This window comes from Balearica regulorum, chromosome 3 (assembly GCF_011004875.1).
Source record: "Balearica regulorum gibbericeps isolate bBalReg1 chromosome 3, bBalReg1.pri, whole genome shotgun sequence".
NCBI classification, from domain to species: domain Eukaryota; kingdom Metazoa; phylum Chordata; class Aves; order Gruiformes; family Gruidae; genus Balearica; species Balearica regulorum.
The window spans coordinates 36,676,907-36,700,002 of record NC_046186.1 but is presented as its reverse complement, the minus strand read 5'-3'; the positions used below and the strand labels follow the sequence as shown (position 1 = coordinate 36,700,002).

The 23,096-nt window shown below is 38.1% G+C and overlaps 1 protein-coding gene across 3 annotated transcripts in view; it reads left to right on the top strand.

The window, feature by feature from the left end:
• The window catches only part of PHIP (PHIP subunit of CUL4-Ring ligase complex), a 119,198-nt gene that overhangs the window by 34,079 nt on the left and 62,023 nt on the right, over window positions 1-23,096 (top strand). For all 3 annotated transcript variants that reach the window (XM_075747550.1, XM_075747549.1, XM_075747551.1), the window contains exons 8-15: window positions 1,747-1,968; window positions 2,577-2,677; window positions 9,398-9,468; window positions 10,256-10,356; window positions 10,470-10,510; window positions 11,665-11,763; window positions 14,150-14,303; window positions 15,217-15,351. In XM_075747550.1, the coding sequence (XP_075603665.1) occupies window positions 1,747-1,968; window positions 2,577-2,677; window positions 9,398-9,468; window positions 10,256-10,356; window positions 10,470-10,510; window positions 11,665-11,763; window positions 14,150-14,303; window positions 15,217-15,351 (924 nt within the window). The remainder of the gene's footprint in view (window positions 1-1,746; window positions 1,969-2,576; window positions 2,678-9,397; window positions 9,469-10,255; window positions 10,357-10,469; window positions 10,511-11,664; window positions 11,764-14,149; window positions 14,304-15,216; window positions 15,352-23,096) is intronic.

The window sequence follows — 23,096 nt, the reverse complement described above, 5'->3', positions numbered from 1 at the left end:
GGCTTAACTTCACTCCTGGTTTTCAACCTTCTCCCCGCCTCAGCAGCACAGGGGGACGGGGAATGGGGGTTATAGTCAGTTGGTCACACGTTGTTTCTGCCGTTCCTTCATCCTCAGTGGGACGACTCCCCTGCTCCAGTGTGGGGTCCCTCTCACAGGTGACGGTCCTTCACAAACTTCTCCAACATGGATCCATCCCATGGGCTACAGTCCTTCATGAACTGCTCCAGTGTGGTTCTCTCCCATGGGGTGCAGACCTTCAGGAGCAGACTGCTGCAGCACGGGGTCACAAGTCCTTCCAGCAAACCTACTCTGGCGTGGGCTCCTCTCTCCATGGGTCCACAGGTCTTGCCAGGGGCTTGCTCCAGCGTGGGCTTCCCACGGGGTCACAGCCTCCTTCAGGTGCCTCCACCTGCTCCGGCGTGGGGTCTTCCGTGGGCTACAAGTGGAATCTCTACACCCCCTCATCCTTCCTCTGTGGGCTGCAGGGGGACAGCCTGCCTCATGGTCTTCTCCAGGGGCTGCAGGGGAGTCTCTGCTCCGGCGCCTGGAGCACCTCCTCCCCCTCCTTCTTCACTGACCTTGGTGTCTGCAGAGTTTCTTACATCTTCTCCCTCTTCTCTCCAGCTGCAAAAGCTCTAACTAGTTTTTTCCTTCTTAAGTATGTTATCACAGAGGTGCTGATGGGCTTGGCCTTGGCCAGCGGCACGTCCATCTTGGAGCCGGCTGGCATTGGCTCTATCAGACACAGGGGAAGCTTCTAGCAGCTTCTCACAGAAGCCACCCCTGTTGCCCCCCCCCCCCCCCCCCCCGCTACCAAAACCTTGCCACGCAAACCCAATATGTTTACTGTGGCACCTGTGTGTATCCAGTAGCAGATCAGTGCTTGTTAAAACCCAACACCCAGCTTTGTATTGCTTCTGAACCTAAGCCAGTGAATGAAATGTTTACAGCAAATCTCCTCTGTCAGTGTCTCATTGCAGCATTCAAATGGCAAGATGCTCAAATGTGTTGAGCAAGGTGTAGTGATATTCTGACTTTCAGGGATGCACAGGAAAAATGAAGGGCTGAGTTATGAAATTTTTGCTAGCGCTGTGAATTTGTTGTATACAGGCAAGCAGCTGTTACAGTGATGTTGGAAGACCAGCAAAATGTGAGTTGTGTGAATAGGTAGATGAAGTCTGCAGTTTGTTGAGGAAGAGTGGTCGTTTCAGTCTTTGTTAATGTGAATATCAAAGCAGATTTATAGTACTTAATGGAATAGCTGTTCATACAGGCTGTTTACTTCACTCTTACTGTGGTAAGTATAGTACTAACACTGGTAGGGCACGAAGATCGAACTAGAAAGATAAGGAACATAAGTGGGTATAACGCTAATTGACAAGCACCTGTACTAATTCATAACTGATTTTCATGTTTAATGTAAATTTTCATTTTAATGTATTGCAACAACTTCTTCAGTTTGTGCTGGAGTTTTGGAAAAAGTGTCTTATTGAAGAGAATAAATCCAACTTGCTGTAGGATTTGTGATCTCTATTGTAAATGCATCATGTTTTGTATATACTGTTGAGAATTAATGTAATCTTATGTTGTGTTTTGAATGTAGCATGGAAAACTGTTAAAAGCATGGTGGGGAATATTTGTTTATGTATGCCACTAGTTCTGTTTTTCAGTTAATTGTGTTAGTTAACTGTAACATCAAAACAGCTAATGGTGTGGTTGAAATGTTTTCTACCTTACTTGTAGGGATCAGATGATTGCCTTGTAAAAATCTGGGCAACAGATGATGGAAGGTTGTTGGCTACCCTGAGAGGGCATGCAGCTGAAATATCTGATATGGCAGTGAACTATGAAAACACCATGATAGCTGCTGGAAGCTGTGATAAAATGATCAGAGTTTGGTGCCTTCGAACTTGTGCGCCCTTAGCAGTTCTGCAGGGCCACAGTGCATCTATAACATCATTGCAGGTAGGTTTTTGCTTTGCAAACTCACCTGAGCAATACAACGCATCATTTTTGACTGAAAAATGAACCACCCAAGAATGTTCTGTGTAATAAAAATGCATGCCTGGCAACTAAGTCATGAAGTGAGAAGGAATTTTCATGGTACATGTTGTGAAAGAACACGTGTTTATTGTCAAAATGCCTGACGCTTGAAAAATGCCGGACATAATCCTTGTTCAAAAAAATTGCATGACATGTGTAGGCAGTTCTGTTTTGAAGTATCGTTCCTTTGCAGGCAGTGATTCTGAGCCCAGGTACGTTGAGTAGGAACTACAGTCACTGCTGAATACTTTGGTTTGTTTCTGTTTTAGAGTTGCACGCTGTTGCACAACTTGGGTTGTGGGGAGGGAGAACCCAGAGTGCCTTGGCAAGTAACCCAGAAGGGTTGTTCTGAAGGAAGAGAGTGACTGTGAGCAGCATTGTGTTATTTTGGTGTTCATTGCAATTTATTTTCCTTTGGGTGTTCTTTTTTTTTTTAATGAGAAGTCAGTGACTTGAGGAACTTCTTAGCATATCTGGAACAGATTAACAGGACACCTTTTCTTTTTTCTTCCCCTTCTCCCCCTCCCCAGTTCTCTCCACTGTGCAGTGGCTCAAAGAGATACTTATCTTCAACCGGGGCAGATGGAACAATATGCTTTTGGCTGTGGGATGCTGGCACCCTTAAAATAAAGTTAGTTGCTATTTTATTTGTTGCTATTTCTTTTTCTGTAATTAAGAATGATGTACAAATGCTGGAGAAAAATTGGACTAAAACAAAACTTGTCACTGGCTGGTTCACTGTGTGATTGTTGAGTATGATCCATTTATGATGTAGTTCTAGCTTGCTTATCTTTTAAGGGCTAAGTTGATAATACAACATTTTGTGGAGTGAAGCAAGTAACTGTATACCCAGTTTTGCTGTATCTGTTAATTTAGTGAAAAAGTCTAATATTCTGCTTTTTTTGGTAATATGTTGTCAAAGTTGGTGCTTTTTGGTTCTGTTTTCATCTCTTGATCCCAAATGAAATGAAAATTATGTTGATAAAATGTTTGCAATTTAGACTTGAAAACCCGTTGTTCTTTAGGAAATGGGAATGTCCTAGTATAAATTAGGATGGGGTAATTTTTATGTTTGTTCTTTCCTTATCTTTAATACCTTTTGATAGTTGCTCTTTACTGTAGCATGGCAGAAGTCAGAATTCTTGGGCAGCTGTGTATTGGTGGCTGAAGTTGAGCCTGAAGTTTCTACCTTCAAAGTATAAGATATTAAAAATGTTGTCAGGACCCTCAAATATAGTTTCTTTTAAAATTAACTTGTTCAATGGCTTTCAAATGCTCTTTGCTCCTTCTTTTCATTTATCACAAAACACATGTAGCTTAAAATTGGAAATAGTTGTTTAGTAATCATTAGTGATTTAGCTTTGGGGATGGGATGTGTTATGGATATGTTCTTCTGGCAGGTAGGCTCCATTTTCTTGTAGTTTTGGTAATTGCTGTTAGAATCTCTTTTTTGCAGTGTGCCACGGTTATGCAGGGCTTGTAGGTGCGTTTGCCTAAGTACTTCTCTAGTTGTCTGGACCTTAACTATTTTGATGTTCTCTGTGCATTTTGGCTCTTTTTTGATACTGTAGATGAGCTGCTTCTCAGGCTGTTAATCCTCCGCTGACTGGTGCATGCTGTAATCAAAGTATGACTCTCCTTCTTACTGAGGAGAGAAGGAGATGGCTTACATGCTTATTTTTAACCTGTGAAGGAGAGGAGTTGCCACCACATTATTTGTCTTAAGGTCTCTTTAAGTCTGAGCTCTTGTTGACAAGATGAAATCTTAATCTGCCTGATTTGTAAACATTTTGAGCCCACATGTTTCTCTCTTACTTTTTTCCTTTCTTTCTTCTTTTTCCTTTTCCCAAGTAAAGTTTGAGTCTATGGAATTAAATTTTGAAACAAATTCTGACATTAAAGAATAGCAGAATCCATGAGACTTAAGTGGCTTATACTATATGAACTGGAAGGTGAATATTTAGAAATCATGAATGTTTGGATGAATCATGGAGTTGGATAGGGTTTGTCTCGATGTAAAACTTACAGAGTGAGAAAGCTGGCATCAGTTACAGTAGGTGATTCTCAACTAATTCCATTCTGTGGTGATATGTAAAAGTAGAATAAAAGTTTTCAGTGAGATGCACTCAGCAAATATTAGAAGTATAAAAGATTTTTGAGTAAGGCTTTCATGCGTAAGTAATCGCAGCAGATGTGATCACACAGTGGCATTGAGAAAACAGATTAGTTCAGCTGTCTCATGCAGCACAGCAAGGATGTGGTCTGGTAACCCAAGTCATGCCAGTGATTCATGTTGCTTAACATCAGAGTGCAGAGTAAATTCTGAGACTGGAATTTGTACCACCCTTACCTTCTGTTCTGGAAGTATTTTGTACGTTGTGTTTGAGAAGACAGAGGAACCCTTTAAGCTGCATTTCTTTAGTCAGGAAAAAGATGAATTTGTGAAGATGAAACGTGTACAGTCATGAGTGCCTTGAGGAGGACATATAATGAGTAATTGCTTGTTGGGCCTTATCATACTAGAGGGTATCAAGTAAAAGTAGCCAATTCCAAATTGGAAGGAAATGGTTCTTTACAAAACAGGCAGTTAGGTTATGAAACTCCTTGTCACAGGGTATTACACATTATATGAAGATATTAAAAGGCATCACTGTGTGCTTTTTCTGCTCTTACATGTCCAGTTTTGGCTACTTTGGAGGCAGGATACTGGTCTTAGATCTTTCTCTGAACTTAGTAGAGCTGTTATGTATTTGAAGTAATTGATGCTTTTTGATCCAGGCTAAAACTTGATAAAAATATGGTAAAGTCTAAGTAAGAAACAGATATGTCTTGAATTGAACAGTATGCTAGTTCAGAGGAATTTGTTATTTACAGGAAGTTTTGCTTAATGTGCTAAACTGTAAACTTTTCTAACTGTGGTTGTCATGCTTATTCCAGTAAACCAAAATAAATGATACTGGGAAACTAAGTCCAGTGTCATTTTCCACAAGGAGTCTGCATTGTATGGACAGTGCGTTTCAGTAATGGGTGTACATTGTCATAACAGTTTTTTATGAGATGTTTGCACTTCCTTACACCTTTTGATCTGGATCTGCTTCCAGAACTGCAGAAACATGACAGGTTCCCTCCACGTCCATTCAGTAATGTGCTGGGCAAAAACAAGTGCCAGCAATATAAAAGCATCAAAGGAAAGAAAGTTTCCTTTTAATTTTTTCATAAGGCCCTTTGTGAGGTTGTTTTTTAAAAAACATGATGTGTAGGCCATCTGGAAGAGAGAGTAACTGGTGGGGTGGGAAGTTTGTCCTTCCTTTTATTGCTATAGTAAAAAATACAGGCTTGCTTCTGTTCAGTATCTCTAAAAAGGAGGAAAGCTGGCAGAGAATATAAGATCTCTTACCACAATGATTCAGGCTGTGAGCTTGCTGCCCTATATCTTGGTTCCAGCACCACTCCTACCCCAGGAAGGAGAAATGGGAGTTTTCAAACAAGACTAAAAGACCTGAATAGTGCAGCTGAAGGGTGCTGTCACATGCTTAAATCAGAACTTGATTTCATGCTCCTCCTGAGCTTGACTGCAGCCTGTCCTTCCAGAATACAATTGCTATCAGCGATGAAAGTGTGTTACTAAACTGTCCAATACTTTAAATGGGGACTGGTGGTGAAGTCTTGAAATTTCAGCTGCTTAAAAGAAATGAATATATATGTGTGTATACATACGTACACCCCACCTCCTGCTTTTTTATACTCGGCACTACTTGAATCATCTGGCAGTGAGTTAAGATTATGAGCTGTTGAGCTGCCTCATGATGATGTGGTTGATTGTAGTTTCAAGATGATTGGCAGTGCCAGCAGTACATTGCTGAACTTTTTCATGAAATATGGGTAAGGCAGTATTTGGATACACTACTGTGTTCAGTGTGCTGTCAAATTAAAAATAATCAGTTTTGTTCTTAACTACGCTGAAAACTGTTTCAGGGGAACCTAGCTTGGATGGTTAAGTCTACTGGATCAACTCCCTGTCTTTAACTGCAAATTGGATTTAGTCCCTCCTGGGAAGAACTCCCTCTGAAGTGAATCTTTCCCTATCAGCTTCTTCAGGAGATGAAGAAGCTCGAAAGTGTTCTTTATTCCCCACTTATAAGATCAAAACATTATGGAGCAATTATTTATGTCAACAGATCATGAAAAATTGGAAAACTCACTACCCTAAAAACGATAGTGTTTGCCATTAAAATGAACTTTGACATCCTTTAAGCCTTCTAATATCTAGTGCCCTATCCCAGTTCTGTTTTCTTTCTGTTTTTTTGGGGGGTTTTTTGTTTGTTTGTTTGTTTGTTTTTCTCTGCAAATGTTTATTTTGTTTCATTTTTAGATCTCAAAAATCCTTGTATTCAGCTTTGCTGGCAGCTCTGCTGCAGTATTAATAGTACCTCTGAAATCAGAGACTTCCCATGTTGGTCTCCCAATTTTTTTATAACCTCGTTAATTGAGGCATGTTCAGTATCTGGGTCACACATATGGCCCATACAGAAGATGCTTGGTGACAGAGCTCTGTTCTGATAAACTGTAAAAGGACAGATTAGATTTGGTGCCATAAGATGAAACACAGACATTGGCACAGCTGACCACAAAATTCTCATGTAGTTCAAAGTAGAGTGATCAGCCTTGTAGAGGAATGGTAAGGTTGATGGTTGCTGCAGGTAAGGAAGTCAAGGAACGTGGCCCAGACAAGATGGGGAAAACAATTAAAAATTTAGACAATAAAGACTTTGCCCATATTTAGTCTCCTATTGGTATTCTGGATGGTGATAGAAAACACAAGTAGGATCCTGTATCAGTTGACAGTAAGGAGAAGAGAGAAAATCAGCCTCGTGTCATCAGAAATTGAAGGATAATCTGCCTCAAGTTTAAGGAAGAATTATTACAATTGGTCAGTGCATCAAAGTTGAATTAGGTGCACTGCAAAATACTTGCATATGTCTCTCCTCTGAGAAAAATGCTGAGTTTTCTTTTTATTCTTCTGCCACCTGTTTGCATCACAAGATTACAGTTGTTAGTCTGTTACTGGCAGACCATATGAATAAGGCAGCAGAACTGTCTCACCGTCTCTTGGGTGGAGGAGCTTACTATGCTGCTTTTCTTTTCTATTTTTTTTTTGCCCTATAATTTTAAAAAGAGGAAAAAAACTTAGGAAGAACGTGCTGATGATTTTGATGTTCCTGTTTTGGACAAGATGTTGATTTCTCAATTGTCATCAGTGTGATGTGATATTTCCCATCTGCTTTCTTAAGCAGAAGGCACTTGGTGTTAACGGAGCTGGTCGTATATCAGAATTCAGATGTGCTGAACCTTGTTCATTAGATTGTGAACAAAGACTTAATTTGGAGAGGTTATATCACACATCTGTTTTCTGGGAAGTCTTGCTTGAGCCACTACATGTCCAGAGTGAGGTTAGTCTGCAGGGCTTGGATTAGGTAACTATTCCTGCATTATTGCTGGATTTTAAAGATGAGCTTGAGGCGTTTATATGGGAGAGTGTGTCTTTTAGTTGAGGCATATAAACCAAATTGCATCTTTGTCTGGTGCTTTCAGTGCAGGTTGTTTTTTAACTGCAGCCCTTTTCATTTCTGAATTCGTGTTGAACTTAATACAGGTCTCCTCTAGGAGGAGAGTGGTTTACTGGACTTCTCTATGAAATGTTTGTGAAGGTATCTTAGTGCCTTCCACCCACTTAATAGTTGGCTTGAGAATGTTTTTAAAGCAAAACAATTAGCTTGTTTTCTGTATGTTGCAAGAAATTATGCTTTTGCCCCCTGTCCTTGCTTCCCCAAAACACTGATTGTCCATCTCGTTTCACAAAGAACACAGTCTGCTCTATTGTAAAAGAATGCCATAATCTTTTGTCTCCTAATGCCTAAAATAACACATATTAGACAGACCTAAGTTGGAGAATTTAACTTGGTTATCCAAACTAGAACGTAAGTGCATACTTGCTCTATTTTGCAGCTGTCTTAACTCCAAAGGCAGAGTTCAAAAACCACAGTGGAAGAAAACAGCAGTCTATTTATCTATATACACTTGCTCCAAATTATGTAAGCTGCATATTGAATCATCTGATAGTTCTTTTTATGTTAATATCTCAGTTAAGATGGGTTTCTACTGTTGTGTAGAATAAATCTTTGTCTTGTTGAGTGTATCTCACCGTGAAGTTTCCTTGTCATGAGTCTGCCTTAAAACTCCTAGAGCAAAGTTCACAGAGACAGCCTATACTGAGTGGACAGTTTGGAGAAAGATTTCTTAACTGCTATTCCTGGTGTTTATTACTTTGTTTTATGCATAGGTAACACTAAGGTTTAATGCTTACTTCTTTCTTTGAGATGGCAATAGCTGATTAGTGGAGAAAGATCTCCTATGCATCTGCCTTCTGCTGAAATTAATTATATGGACCATTTTGCTTTTAAAAGAGAAAATTTTGGATAAGTTATGAATATGCATTCTTTTATGTTAAATCTTTTAGTGATGACACTTGTGGGTGTAATGCTGCTGTTCTCTAGTAAGTTTATTCCTTGAGTGAAGATTGCAGATGGCATACTATGCAAGACCACCTACTGATTTGAGGTTGCTACAGTGCATGAGCAGAATTGAAGTAATGATCGAAGAACCAGATCTGATTTGGTTTGGTTTTATACACTCTTAAAGTGCCAAATCCATTGAAGCTTTAAGTCTGCTTGCACATCAGATTCTGAAATGCCTAAAAGAAAGCACAGGCCATGAAGTAAAATTCCTTACAAACTTCTAGCCATTGTCCTGACATTCTTTGGGCATTATTTGAAACTAGCCCACAAAGAATATGTCCTCTGAAGAAAATGGTATATTCTAATACTGTGAAAAACTCTGAATTTATTTAAATTTCTTTTGTATTCTTTTCCATAAAGAGTGCAAGGCTCTGTTTCTCTTTTGTAAAAGCAGCTGTGTGCTGCAGGAGAAAACCAGAGTTCCAGTACACCCAGTGTTGTAAAACTGAACATGGTGGGCAACTGGCTCTAGTGTCTTCTGTTCTGCTTTGCCAGTGACTTAAGGAGAGTGTTTTGTGTAGCAATATTAGCGGGGAACGGGATTTAAGTTGTGATACAACTCTCCTTGCTACATGGATTACTTAGTCCATCTGGATGTCTTAGTTTCCTAAAGATCAGATCATGAAGCATAGTCACACAAAATTGTTTATAGATGGGCAGCCATCTGTTCCTTCACATTTAATTTTGTTCTTCTGTGCTTTATTTCTAAGATACTGGCTTATTTTTTTAAGCCCTATTAGGAAATTATTTAACTGTTGTTTTTTTTTAATTTGTAGTCCAAGGCCAACAAAGTTTACAGAACGCCCTCGACCTGGAGTCCAAATGATCTGTTCTTCTTTTAGTGCTGGTAAAAGACTTCACCCCCGCCCCCCCCCGTATCAATATAAGAAGTTATTTGGAAACTAAAATGAATACAGTTACTGTAGCATATTTCTTGTTAATAAGATGGAATTAAGTTAAAGTAGCTATTTAAAAACCCCAAATATTTAAAATAGAATTTCAGAATCAATGCATTAACTTCTGGTGTTACAGCAATTCTTGAAAATAGTTAAATATAAAACGTTGAAAGTAAGTCTCTTAGGACTCTTAAGTTTTTTTCAAATGCAATGTATACCTTTTTCTCAGAGTGATTCTGAGAGTTGGCTTTATCTGAGATGGAGTTTGTAGGGACTGGGACAAGGTGGTGTTGATTACCACGTTCTCACGGTCTGAATTTCATTGATTCCAGAGTTGGCAATTGAAGAATGCAACCTAAATAATTGGATAAAATATTAAAACGACAGAAACTTATTTTCAGAAGGGGTATTGGAGCTCCAGTTCCATTCAATTTTTGTGAAGATCGAGGCTTCTAAGGGCTTAGTTGCAAGCAAATTACTGTAGTTAGCTAATATTTCAGATATGTTTGCAGATGTATATTTATCTCACAGCAAATGTGAGGTAATTCAACTCCATTTAAACTTTTGAGTTTCTAAATCTAATTTTTGCTTAAAAGACAGTTACAAACATAGCTGAAATGATACAGCTATTTATTTAAGGGAATAAATTTAAGTATTTGATGTTACAGCTATTTGAAAATGCTATAATAACATTAGATTGCCCTTTTTTCTTAAAACTTACCTGTTTATTTTTCTCAGGTGGAATGTTTTTGGCCACTGGGAGTACAGATCACATCATTAGGGTTTATTTCTTTGGATCAGGTCAGCCAGAGAAGATATCAGAGTTGGAGTTTCATACTGTAAATACTTTTTTAAAATTACATATATATTTGATTAAAACAATAATTTGGATAAATTTGGATAATTTGGACTAATACTTGATTTTTTTCTTTTTATACTCTTTTTTATATAGGACAAAGTTGACAGCATTCAGTTTTCTAATAGTAGTAGCAGGTAAGCACACAATTTATTTATTCAGAGCTAGTTTTTGAACCTTGTGGGTATTTGTAAAGACCGGTTTCCAGAAGTAGTTAAAAAAAAGCTTTCTATTTTGAGATTCATCTAGTAAAATCATCTATAACCATTGGATACTCACTGGTTTGTTTTAATAATACTTCTCCTTCAGTTTTATGGTTGTTTTCATTGTAATGAATGATGAAAGTATTTTGAATTTGCCAGAATTAAGGAGTATAAAAATACTTGACATTTCTTTTTACGAAATCTATGTGTATGTATATTCACATATAAAATACATGCATTTTTAGATATATTTAAATACTTAAACCTTTTTTTTTTTTAAGTTAAGTGACTTCTGGATACACGAAAATACCAGACTAGATCTAATGTTTTGTTTAGCTAACCTGATGGTTTTTAATGTTTCGCTTTAAGTTCTGGATGTTGAATGTGAAGGATGCTAAAGAAAACAGTTCAGTTCATTAGGAAGTTTTTGACACTTAATTTAATTGATGTTCTAATGGACACTTTTATTATGGTACAAATAGTTGTAAACCAAGCTTCATTGTGCTCCACCCACCTCTTTCTCTTCCTTCTACTGCTGCACCCCAAAAAGGGGGAAGAAAAAGGTGGGGGAGAAACTGGAGCTGGGAAACACTTCTTCAGATAAGTCTCATAATATTTACTCAACATATAGTGCTAGCTTAGTTGGAGTAGGTTTTGTTTGGTTTAAGTCATGTCTGTAGTTCTGTTTGCAGGGCTCTCCTGGCCCTTCAGCTATTTTTACCCCTTAAACTTCTTCGTTAGCTTTACCTGGAGTGATAGGGCCAGTTTCTTAGACTGCTCATTAGGTTATGGTGTCCCTGTGTCAGAGCAGTGTCATAACTCAGCAAGGTGCACCAAAAAGGTCAAAGTACAGGTAGTTTGAAAGAGGCTCAGGTTAGGGAAGCAGGTTCCACTTTTTTGCAGGCCTTTTTTATTGGTATGGGAAGTTTTTTCACCTCAAACCAGTTGTACAGCATTCTGACACTGTTTGGACTTCCTACTTATAGCTTCCTTTTTTGAGTTCTAAAGTGTGGAACTTCAATTTACAAGTTTCTTTTCTATACAGATTTGTCTTTGATCTCTGAGTAACTTTTTTCCCCTTTTGTTAGATTTGTGAGTGGAAGCCGTGATGGAACAGCACGAATCTGGCAATTTAAGCGAAGGGAATGGAAAAGCATTTTGTTAGACATGGCTACTCGCCCAGCAGGGTAAGTGATGTAAAATGTTCTGCTATCAGATAGATACTTAAAGGCCATTGATATAATTTGCTGACTTTTAAAAGAAAAAAAAAGTAGGGGAGAGACCTTCTTAAATTATTCTTGCTTAAATGCACAATATGCTCATCTAGCTCTTGAAGTCCAATGAAAACAGATAGTTAACTACATACTCAGCTGTGGAAACTAGCTCGTTCTCATAATAGCTCCACTAGTATTTGATTAGATTAAAAGATAAAAGATACTCAAAACCCAGTCAAATTTATGTGACTTTTTACATAGGTATTTATTTCTGGAGCAAGAAAACCAGGTCAGATCTGTTCTTGAGAGTGCTTGCATTTTAGTAATGCTTAAAGATACTGTGGAATCTGCATGCCCAGTAAAGCAGTATTGAGTTCTTTCATACCACATGCCAGAGCAAATAAATCACTTGCTCTGTATCAGGTTCTAATTTGTTAAAACAACCTGAGAATTTACAAGGCTTTGTAAGTATGGGAAACTCTGTAAGCTAGAACAAGCAACAAAAGAGGCTTGAAGATCAAGAATGACTTAGTAGGAATTGTAGCCTGCACCTCCTTATTTTGGCATGCAGGAGATCTTTTCTAACTAACATATAGAAAGATTTATAACGAATTTAAGGAGTAAACCTTTTTCACCTTACTGATCATAGAGTGGATTGATATTTAATAGAAAAAAATTCAAAATGGTTTCAGGAGTAATCCTGTGGAAAGATGTCTGAAAGTCCAAGAGAAGGATGGAAGAGGCTAAATAAGCTATAATTTAGTTACATGTTTAGATCAGAGAATATCTTGTCAGTTATGGGCAGATGCAACAAAACATGAATATAAAACTGTTGGACAGGAGTGTATAAAACACTGGTACTTTGAGAACAGACTGAGTTACTCTCTCTTGAAAATGCAGCCTTTAAAAATTCTTAGTTTTAACTGATTCTGGGAAAATTAGAAGCGGATTCTTCTTCATTGTAATCACAAATGCTAAACTTCTTTGAGAAACTGAACTCATTTCAGTAAAGCACTTTTAGCTGAATTCTGTTTTGTCCCTTTGACTAGAGGGATAAGTGCAGTTCCAAATTTGATCTTTTCTGCACAAGCACAATTTTATCAAAGAAAATGAAATTGCTGCACTGAAAGGAAAGAGTGAATTCAGCTTATAAAGCCTCCTGGGTTCTGCATTGAATCCAGAAAGGAATCTGGCTATAACTACATTTTCTATTACTGAGTTGTACAATATATACTATTGTGTAATGTATTGTAATGCTTACTATATTGAAGAATCTGTATTTTATCTACCTACTTGGTGGTAACATGCTATTTTTGTATTTGGTTGACGTTTTCCCAGAAATTAATGTGCTAGAGAATTCAGTGGTGATTCATCTTTAAATCGTACTGACAAAAATGTAATTTTGGAGTATTCTGATAGATTATATTACACGTGGCTAGTGTTTGGTTTTAATAGGGATGAAAAGAAAATACGTGCAAGATTTGACAGGCTGAGAGAGTTGGGATTGTTCAGCCTGGAGAAAAGGCAGCTCCGGGGAGATCTAATTGCAGCTTACCAGTACCTGAAGGGGCCTACAGGAAAGATGGTGAGGGACTGTTTATCAGGGAGTGTAGTGACAGGACAAGGGGTAATGGGTTTAAGCTGAAGGAGGGTAGATTTAGATTAGATGTTAGAAAGAAATTCTTCATTGTTAGAGTGGTGAGACACTGGAACAGGTTGCCCAGAGAGGTTGTAGATGCCCCCTCCCTGGAAGTGTTTAAGACCAGGTTGGATGGGGCTTTGGGCAACGTGGTCTAGTGGAGGGTGTCCCTGCCTATGGCAGGGGGGGTTGGAACTAGATGATCTTTGAGGTCCCTTCCAACGCAAACCATTCTGTGATTCTGTTCTATGATTAAGCACCATTATTACTGATAGTAAAGTGATGTAAGGGTGGTGGTATAGTACTAAATATAGCCTGCAAATTTAACTCATTGAAAGGTATCAGAATAGTTCTCTCCATAATTGTAACTACTTATTACAGATATTCTCCGGGATAAATCACTGTTCACTGGTTGACTAGTTTAGGTTTTAACTTTTTAAATGTCACAACAAATTAAATCAAATTTAATTGGGTTAGGCAGATCAACATATTCTTTAAAGTATTAAGAGGACCCTATAGTAATTGTTTAAGCATCTACAATTTTTTGTGGTTGTATGTGCTACATAATGGAAAAATCTTTCATTTCTCCAGTTTCTTGAAAAAGTAATGCTTCTATTCTTAATAATAAAGCAAAATACAGAAGTATTTTCCCTTGTTAGGGACATAAAAATGTTTTGGTAAACTAGGTTTGCTTTGAAACTTTTTGCTCTTTTGTTTTAGACAAAGTTTACAAGGAGTTGAAGATAAAATCACAAAGCTGAAAGTGACCATGGTGGCATGGGACCGCCATGACAACTCTGTTATAACTGCAGTAAATAACATGACTCTGAAAGTTTGGAATTCTTTCACTGGCCAACTCATTCATATTCTCATGGTAAGGTGTTCAATCTCGATTTATCAATTCTGAATGCAAAAGTTACACATACATCATCAAAATTCTGCCTTATGTGCATTTTTCTGTCTGAAAACTGCCTTAACAAATGTTTCCAGATAATTGAAGTGTAATAGATGTCTGTCAGCTGCTTATTAGAAAATAAAGCTTTAAAGTTGCAAATAACCATTGCTGTTCAAGATGTCTGAAACTAATTTTGGACTTTTTTTCCCCTGAAGTGCTGTGTTGAAGGAGAGAAGGAAACAGTTGCTTCTTTTTAACTTTATTTAATGTAACAAATGTTTTGAAATACTGTTAATGGATAAATTTGTCCTGTTTAAACAGTGACACTTCTGCAACCTAATCATTCCATGTAGTACCAAAAATAGTCTTATAGCTAGAATAAATCAAACAACATTTTTACTAATGTCAGGTACTTCTTTTAACTGAGAAACTAAGTAACTCTAGGTAACTAGATGCTCTGCTAGAGATGGAAATGTTTAATGCAAAGTGATGTTGTTCTCTAACTCTTAGTTATATATTTGATTCTTTATGGATCTAAATTAAATTTCGAACTGCCACTCTGCCTAAACAATTTGTAATCTGTGGAGCATTAGACCAAAAATACTGAACACTGTGGACTCTAATCTTTTAAAATCATGGCGAAAGTATTGGGACATACTTCTTGTGAAGGTGACATATTTGACATGCTGCTTAGGAAGCTAAAATTGCAACTGTAAAGAGAAGAGTATAATACACTGCTAAAAAAAAAGAAAGAAATGTGTGGTCAAAGTAGTTGTTCTTTGCTGGACACTTTCGTAGATTAATGTTGCAGTTGCTAGTATTACCATACTGAATTGCTGGGTAAGTATTTGAGACAATCCTTTTGTTCATCTTGCTGCATATTTAATTTCAGGGACATGAAGATGAAGTCTTTGTACTTGAACCTCATCCATTTGATCCAAGAGTTCTCTTCTCTGCTGGACATGATGGAAATGTCATAGTTTGGGATTTGGCAAGAGGGGTCAAAATCCGATCTTACTTCAACATGGTAATTATTGTCCTTTTTGCAGATTCGCCAAAGCAACCTTTCTAAACTTTGTGCTTTTAGTACATTCTTACGTAGGCCATCTTGAAGCATGCATTTGTGTATAGGGCAAGATCCTGCATCCAGTGAAGTCAAGAGAAATTCCTATTCAGTTTAGTGGGGCAAAGATTAAATCTGTACAATGTAAAAAGTTGTTTCTTTGGCTCTATTTCATAATGTCATCTTTCTATATGCTTCATCTGCATGAAATTGGGGTGTTAGTTTACATTGTCAGAGATCATGCGTAAGAGACAGGGTGACAGAGACCCTCCTTTAGTGCTCTGTTTCCTGCCTGAGGAACCAAGGTGGAACTTGGTTTATTTTTGCATTACTAATTCTTAATCTGGCTAAAGCTCTTCAGGAGTCACCTGATCTCATACAATGTTGTTGTATGCTGTCTTGGCCCATTGGACTGAATACTGTCAGCCTTTCTGTGTAGAGCTCCTCCACATGCAGGTTTCAAATTTGGTCTGTTCTGCACTAAACTAATTCTTCTGGAAGATAAATGCAACAGGTATTTCCATCTGTGTCTTGATATTAAGTGGGTCTTTGTACATATCTTTTTCCTCAAAAAGGTAATGATGTGTGGTGCAATTCAGACTTTGTCTCCTGGAGAAAATTATAAAAGTCTTTGTAGAATATGGAGAATCATTGAGAATGCTGAGAATAGGCAAAGGGGCTTCATCCAGCCTTCAGCCAGAGTGGAATGGTAGTCTCGGAGTACAGCATAAAGAAGAGAACTGCCATAGATGGTATTCACAAAAAAAAAAAAAAAGGGGCATTTAGAAATGAAGTCAGGCCAGGAAGGTCATTCTGAACCTAAAGGAAGATTTTGAGATGTACTGTGTACAGTACATTTCATAAAGTCTCTGAGGAAATTCTGCCAAGCTTAATGGGAGAGAGAGCAGCCTAGACTCCTTGAGTGCTGACCTAGGTTCAGCATTGTTCCCTCTGCAGTGATTTCTGTAACTGAGCTTACGAAGGATCCGAGACAGTCATTTTGGAGCTATGAGTGCAGATCTTTGTTAGTCAGTGCCATTAACTGTTACCAGTTAAGGCACATGTTCTCATTGCATGGTTAGGTTGCCTTTCCACTACTGCTTACGATGGATGTGTGATAGTTTTCATGGAATTTAAGCCTCAGTAGAGGCTGAGCTTATCTGCTTTTTATAAGACAAGTCCATTGAAGAGCTATCAGAATCTAAATTACAGATGCCTGTGATGTTAGGCAACCCCCTGAAAGACTGAAAGATTTATTTCAAGGGTGCAATGCAACGCAAACACCTAAAAAGGGTAAAAATCACATACATTTTAAGATCTTTGGAGTCAGAGAAATGTGTAGACAATCAGAAGATCTCAGCAGCTAGTAATCTGTGCTTCATGCTAGAAAGGAAAGTGAGAAAGTCTTCCTGCTGTGTGAGGTGAAGGGAATTGTAAATCTGGCAATCGCTTTGTCTCAAACCAATGAGTAAGTCATTTGAGCCAGGTATACAAGAGAGGCATCTCTCTACAGTCTCTGAATATTTCACCAGCCAGTCTTCCATGTCTGATGCTTCGAAAGACATGGGTGGAAATCAGAGGTTTTCTTAAATGATTGGGGGGCAAAGGAGGAAGATGCTTCTAGACCATGAAACTTGATTGCATACTCACCTCTGCAGAGCTGCAAATGTTAAGTGTTCTGGTTTACTAAGGGAAGGCATGAATACATACAGACCTGCCAGTCTTCTCCCACATTCCTAACTGGCATATCAGCTGGGAACATCATTAGATTAGCCACTATTAAATTATTCTGATAACCGCTGTTACCTTCATTGACTTGCCTAATATGTCACCTTGTACTTTGAAAAACACTATTTGTATTTGTATTCAGAGGATGGGAAATTTTTACAGGTTGGGTTCTTTTGGATCAGACAGGGAACATCATCTGAAGGAGCCAAACCTGAGAGTTGAATGACATGAGATACCTGCTTTACCATTCAAGAACATATCATTATCATTGCCTAACAAAACAGTGTCTGTGGTACCAGGATTAGCACTGGATGACTTTATCGTAACAAAAGCTCCTTAAAAAAAAAAAATTACAGGCCTTGGGGGTGTTGGTTGAATGAGCAAAATCTTAGATGACTGTTAGCTTAGTGATAGTCCAGTCAGGTATTCCCATACTAGATGAATTGCTTGGTACATCTAAAGCCTTGTGGCAAATCCCTAAAGTAGAGCTGGATATTTTTAAGTTGTCCTCCTCCCCTCAAAATCCTTCATTGTCAGCTTAAAAAAAAAAAGTCAAAATTCCAGGGATGGAAGCAGTGTCAATTAGTTTGAAACTTAATTCCTTTTATCCAGTCAGTGAATGTGAAATTGCAAAGCTATAATAACCAAATACACTTTTTGTTTTGTATTGAACTTAAATAGGGGAATAAAAATTTATTTGTGCCTTGCTAGTCACAGTCTCCACTAGGAGACTCTGATGGTCCTACAGAACATTGTCTCCAGGTTCCCAAACTTAGATTTGCTATTAAATCAATTAGCATAGCCACAGTTAATTTGAAGCATCTTTGGTCTGCTTGCAAGATTTTGGTCTTAGTAATTATTAGTAAACTCAGTCCCATATGTGACTGTCTACACACATGGGTTTACTCTCAGTAAGTATGTATATATTTTACGTATTCTATGTTTTCAACGGTAGTCTTCATTTGGTCTAGTTCTGTAAGTATCGCGTAACTCGATGTTGGGAGTTCATGGGCATTCAGAACTGGCTTAATTCAGTGATTTGTCATCTAGATTCAGGGAATGTATTCACTACCCCAGAGAGTAAAATTTGTCATAGAAATACCAAGAGTATGAGAAGGTTAAAGCTTTTCAGGCAATTTTGAGTTGCAGCAAGTCCTGGGATAGTTTTAAATTGCATGTGCAAATACAGGTGGTACTTGTTTTGTGGCCTGTGTGTTATCCCTGCTAGTCCTGACTTAATACAGCTGTTGGTGAAAAACATGTTCTCAGTGTGTTTTTGTCATTCATTCTTCCAAGGAATAAACGAGGTTGTGGCTTTGGTGTTGCAGTGTTAGGGCAGTTTCACGTGTTGTATTTCCCAGGTACAAATAAGCATTAAGCAGACTTCTGAAGAAACAGGGTAATAAACCTTAAGTGGTTGCTACAGCCAACTGTTTCAGAGCTTAGGAATTTCACAAAAATAGTATGTTTGCTGCAGAACGACAGCACAAACCTTTGTAAATGTTTAAATTGTGGCTCATTACCCAGGGCTGAGATTCACTGAAGGAACTTCGACTGTTGTGGCACCTATATGATTGGGGACCAAGGTCCTTAGTTGCCAAAGTGGAATGCAGTATCCTACCAAATCCTCAGTTTACTGAGCAGTGTATGAGATTTAGGTGTCTTAGGGGATGATCCAGGAAAAAAAATACACTGAATGGTGGGCTGTCTAGTGAAATCCACTGTGTGATAATGTACGTAGAGATATATTTGAAATGCAATTTCTTACTCAAAGCTGCAGTGAGACATCTGGATCCCTTGTGTGGTAAGGCAGCTTTCCAATAACTGAGGGAGGTCCCTGCTCTCCTCAAAGGAGGATGCAGGAGCAGGTGGCACTCATCTTTTGGGATTGCCGTAACTAATGTTAAGCTGTTGAGCTGGGAAATGGAAGACCTAGATTCTGTTCTCTCCTCGGTGGCAAGCTGTTCAATTCAACATCTGCCACTTACCTCAGGAGGGCATCTCAGCTGTAAATGTCTAGACAGGACTTTTTCTCAACTTCCTCTCAAAGTTGTGCCACTGTGGAGAGGTGTGAATCTGTAGCCTGTGCATTTAGGCACTTCTGCTAGGCTTGTTTTCTTGGGTATGGAAATCATGTTCTGGGTAAATTAGAAAGTGATAGAAATGGCCTTTGGCTTCAAGCTTCAGGCAAGCTCTTCGACTTGCAGGATTAGTGCTGTTATGTCATAAAGAAAAGCTGTACACCACTTAGTTGCTGTTGTAGGATCTGTTTTCTTTCAGGTGTTCTAAGTTACTTCTTATCAGACCTGACACTGTTGGTTTGTTAGGAATGCCAAGGTTAGCACTTGGATGGGATGTGCTGCAGCTTAGCCTTACACTTGTAGTTCCTGTAGGCTTTAAGCAGAAGTTTCTCAATTCTGAGAATGTATGAGGGGAAAAAGAAAACTACAGGGACTTAAGAATCTTCCAGATCAAAAAGGAGGTGTCTAGTAATGTTAGGTGGATGCACAGGTTTTTGTTTGGTTATTGATTGGGTTTTTGTTAGTGTTGCAATTTAGACATGAAGTACTGGTGTTCCTTGAGTCTGACCCCGGATAGGTTTGTGGTGTTATGGTGCTGCCATTGATTTTTATTTTTTGGACTGAAGTAGTTTCCTTTAAGCCTGCTTTAAGCAGTCCCTCTCAGGACTGAGCTCTGCTGATTCAAGCTGCTGGAGCCTTAGAGAATAGGTGTATTAGTTGGTAAAGACTAGCCTTACAGCATTTAAGAAAGCCTTGTGTGATGTAGAAATTAATCAAGTAGGACTACAGGTGCCTTTAAATAAAAAATCGTTCTCCTGGTCAACAGAATTTAAAAAAAACAACAACAACAAACAAAAAACCAAAAAACCCAAACAAAACCACCAACAAAAGATCTTTCATGACTAGGTGTTTCTCTCCTGTCTTACTGGATTGACACTCACTGTGAGTTGCATCTTTGAGAAGTCAGGCTTTGCTGTAGCTGGTAGCAGGCCTTCTTCTGTCTGACATGATTCGTGTGCCTCAGGGGCCTCCTGTGTGCCTGAACGCCTGTTAAGGTCAGACTTTTGCTTACTTGTAATCTTAATGTGTTCCTCCTAGTGATTGTGAAGAGTTTATTTGGACTGATTCTTGTTATGTTACCTTAGTGCTAAGACAGTCTTTCTGAGCACTGTCATGTATTATGGTGTTCTTTGCACCACACTCTGGGTGAATCGTAGTTCTGGAACCCACTTTGAACTCAGTGCAGAGATGGCCTTAGTCCTTCCATCGTATTCTGAAGAGTGCTTTGAAATACTGATACAAAAAGAATGTTTTTACGATCTTGTATTAAATTCACAGATGCGAATACTTCAAAATCCTCCTACCTTTGGGACTTATCTGACTTGCTGAAAGACTAAGCCACCTTAGCCTTTGACACTTAAAGGTCACACTATATATCTCCAGTTGTTGCAAATTCGATGATGAGGTTTTTTTCTAAATGCCAAAGCAGATTTCATCAGAGCATATAGAAATACCATGAGTATATTTCAGGAATGCATTACAACTTGAGCTCTGTAAACTAGTGATTTGAAGCAACCTTCTGATTCTTTTTGAGGAGGAGAAAAAGAAAAAAATCATCACCAAACCTATTCTCCCCCTCTCCCACCTTCAGCTTCCTTTGAAATGACAACCAACTCTTTGTGAAAGAAAAGCTTTAATCTCTCTCAGAAACACTATTGTTCTCTGTATCACTGAGTAAATGTTGCTTGCCCTGGAAACCAGATTGGTACTTCAAGAATAGTGGATGATTTCTTATGGCAGTGTAACTGTTACTTCTTGAATTGGTGTTTGTGGTTCTTATGCCCTCTGTCCCACTTTTATGGAAACTATCAGAAAAAAAGAAGAAGAAAAAACTACCTTTAAAATTGCAAAGCCTGAGAGAGAGGCTGACCTGCCTGTTGCATCAGTGTTGGAGAAGATACAGGGTACAGTTGCATTTCTTGGCTGTTTTTGAAAAACTCTGATCCTGGGGCTAAGACATGCTTTTTCATTGAGACCTAGAAGGACAACAACATCTTTGATTGCTGTAGTTGCTGTAAGGTAGGATGAGGCTTCATACAGATTTTCAGGTGTCCTAGAAAAAAAACGTGATTTAACTGGGGCATATTTTCATCTAGATCTCTGTACCAGAATCATAGCTGTTGCTTTCACTCTAGGCACTTTTCTGTTGGAAGCTCGTGATGAATAGTCCCACACTTCATGTAAAATGCATTACTTACATTTTATGTAAATAGGCATTTAATCCAGAACTAGGAAGCTTGTGACTTGCATGTATTCTTTCCAAAATGTTTATTAATTAGCAACACATGATGAAACTTAGACCTTAAATATGAACATTTTTTTAAACAAAGTAAGGACTTAAACACTTTTCTGTTTATTTCACAAAATGTTAAATAGCTTATTCAAAGATTTGACTAGTGTGATGAGCATGGTTTCTTCTATCTGTATTAAAAACCATACATTAAAACAGGTACAGTGTAAGCAGCTGAATTGGGAAGTGTCAATTTTCTAACAAGTCAAAGTTTTTGCAGTTGCAGTTTTAATATCAATTTAATACTACTCTGTGATTCTGTGATTTTGTCCGACTTCATTTAAAATTGTCAGCCCAGAAGGAGATTACTTGAGATTTTAGGATGGAGTCTAGATTTAACTGCACAAAGTTGTATTTCCTTTTTTTGTTCTTTTTTCTTCTAAAGAAAATTTATCACAGCTAAAAGAAAAATGGGGACGAAACTTTTTGTTCTTGGAGTTCGGAGATTGAAGGACATCTTACTGGAACCTCATGTAAACAGTTATGGATCCTTTCAGCAAGATAAAGTTACTTTGACTACTTTGCATTATATTGTCAGATCAAAACGTAAATGTAATCATTCCCCTTAATAGGAACATTAATGGGGAACAGCAACTCTAAAGTTCTTGGTATGAAAAGCTTTTTCAAAGTACTTAAGCTGTTGTTGAACATACACTACCAACAGGTAGAAGCTACTTTATCTGTGGAGCTAACAAACCTGTCAGCTGATCTTTTATGTTCTTGGTTGGAGTTAAGAAAGTACTGCAGAGTTAATAATCATGGGGGGGGGGGGGGGGAGCAAAAAAGAAACAAAACCAAAAAAGCTTCTAGCCTTGCAGCAGGGTAAAAACATTACTGAAACTGCAAACTTTTTAGCTATAGAATTGTTTGGGTTATGACTTCTTTTGCACAGCATTGAACGTCTTACATTGTCTTACTAAGTTGACCAGAAGCTTGGGTTGGCTTCTCTAATGAAGTCTCAAATTTGATGGGACAGTGCTTGTTATCTGAAATATAAAAATGCAAAGCTGTACTTTAGAAAGCTAGTGAGGATTTCTTAGGAAGACTTAAGATGAGCTACTTAGCAGGACCAACTTAATGTATTTTTTTTACCACAAATTAAAGAGAACATATCTGAAAAGGGAGAAAATACCACAGCTTGTTTATGTAGTTTTCAAGCAAACGTGCACAATACCTTTCTTAGCATTATTTAATTTTTAGAGAAAGGACTGGGTATTGTTACTTAAAAATTCATTATCAATTAATTTTAAAGTTCCTTTTTAATCTCTGTACATCTATGTCAGGTACATGAAGTGAGGCAATCATAAAGAAAGCTTGATAGACATTTTTGAAAAGCTGTAGTGGTTATGTGTGGGTATTCCTGAAGTAGTAGTTGTGAACAAAAGTTTTACTTCACTAGAAAATTTCCATCTCTATACTTAAGAAGACAAGACTGTGTTGGATGGATCTTGTGATGGTGCAGGACTGCTCACTGAAAGCTCATTTACTTATTACTCTGCTGCAGTAGCTTTCATTAGACTATGCTCTAACTTTTTGTGCAGTGAAGTACGTAATGCTTTCATATGATCAAAATAATGGAACTTGTTTGTGAATACTCACTTACTTTTAGG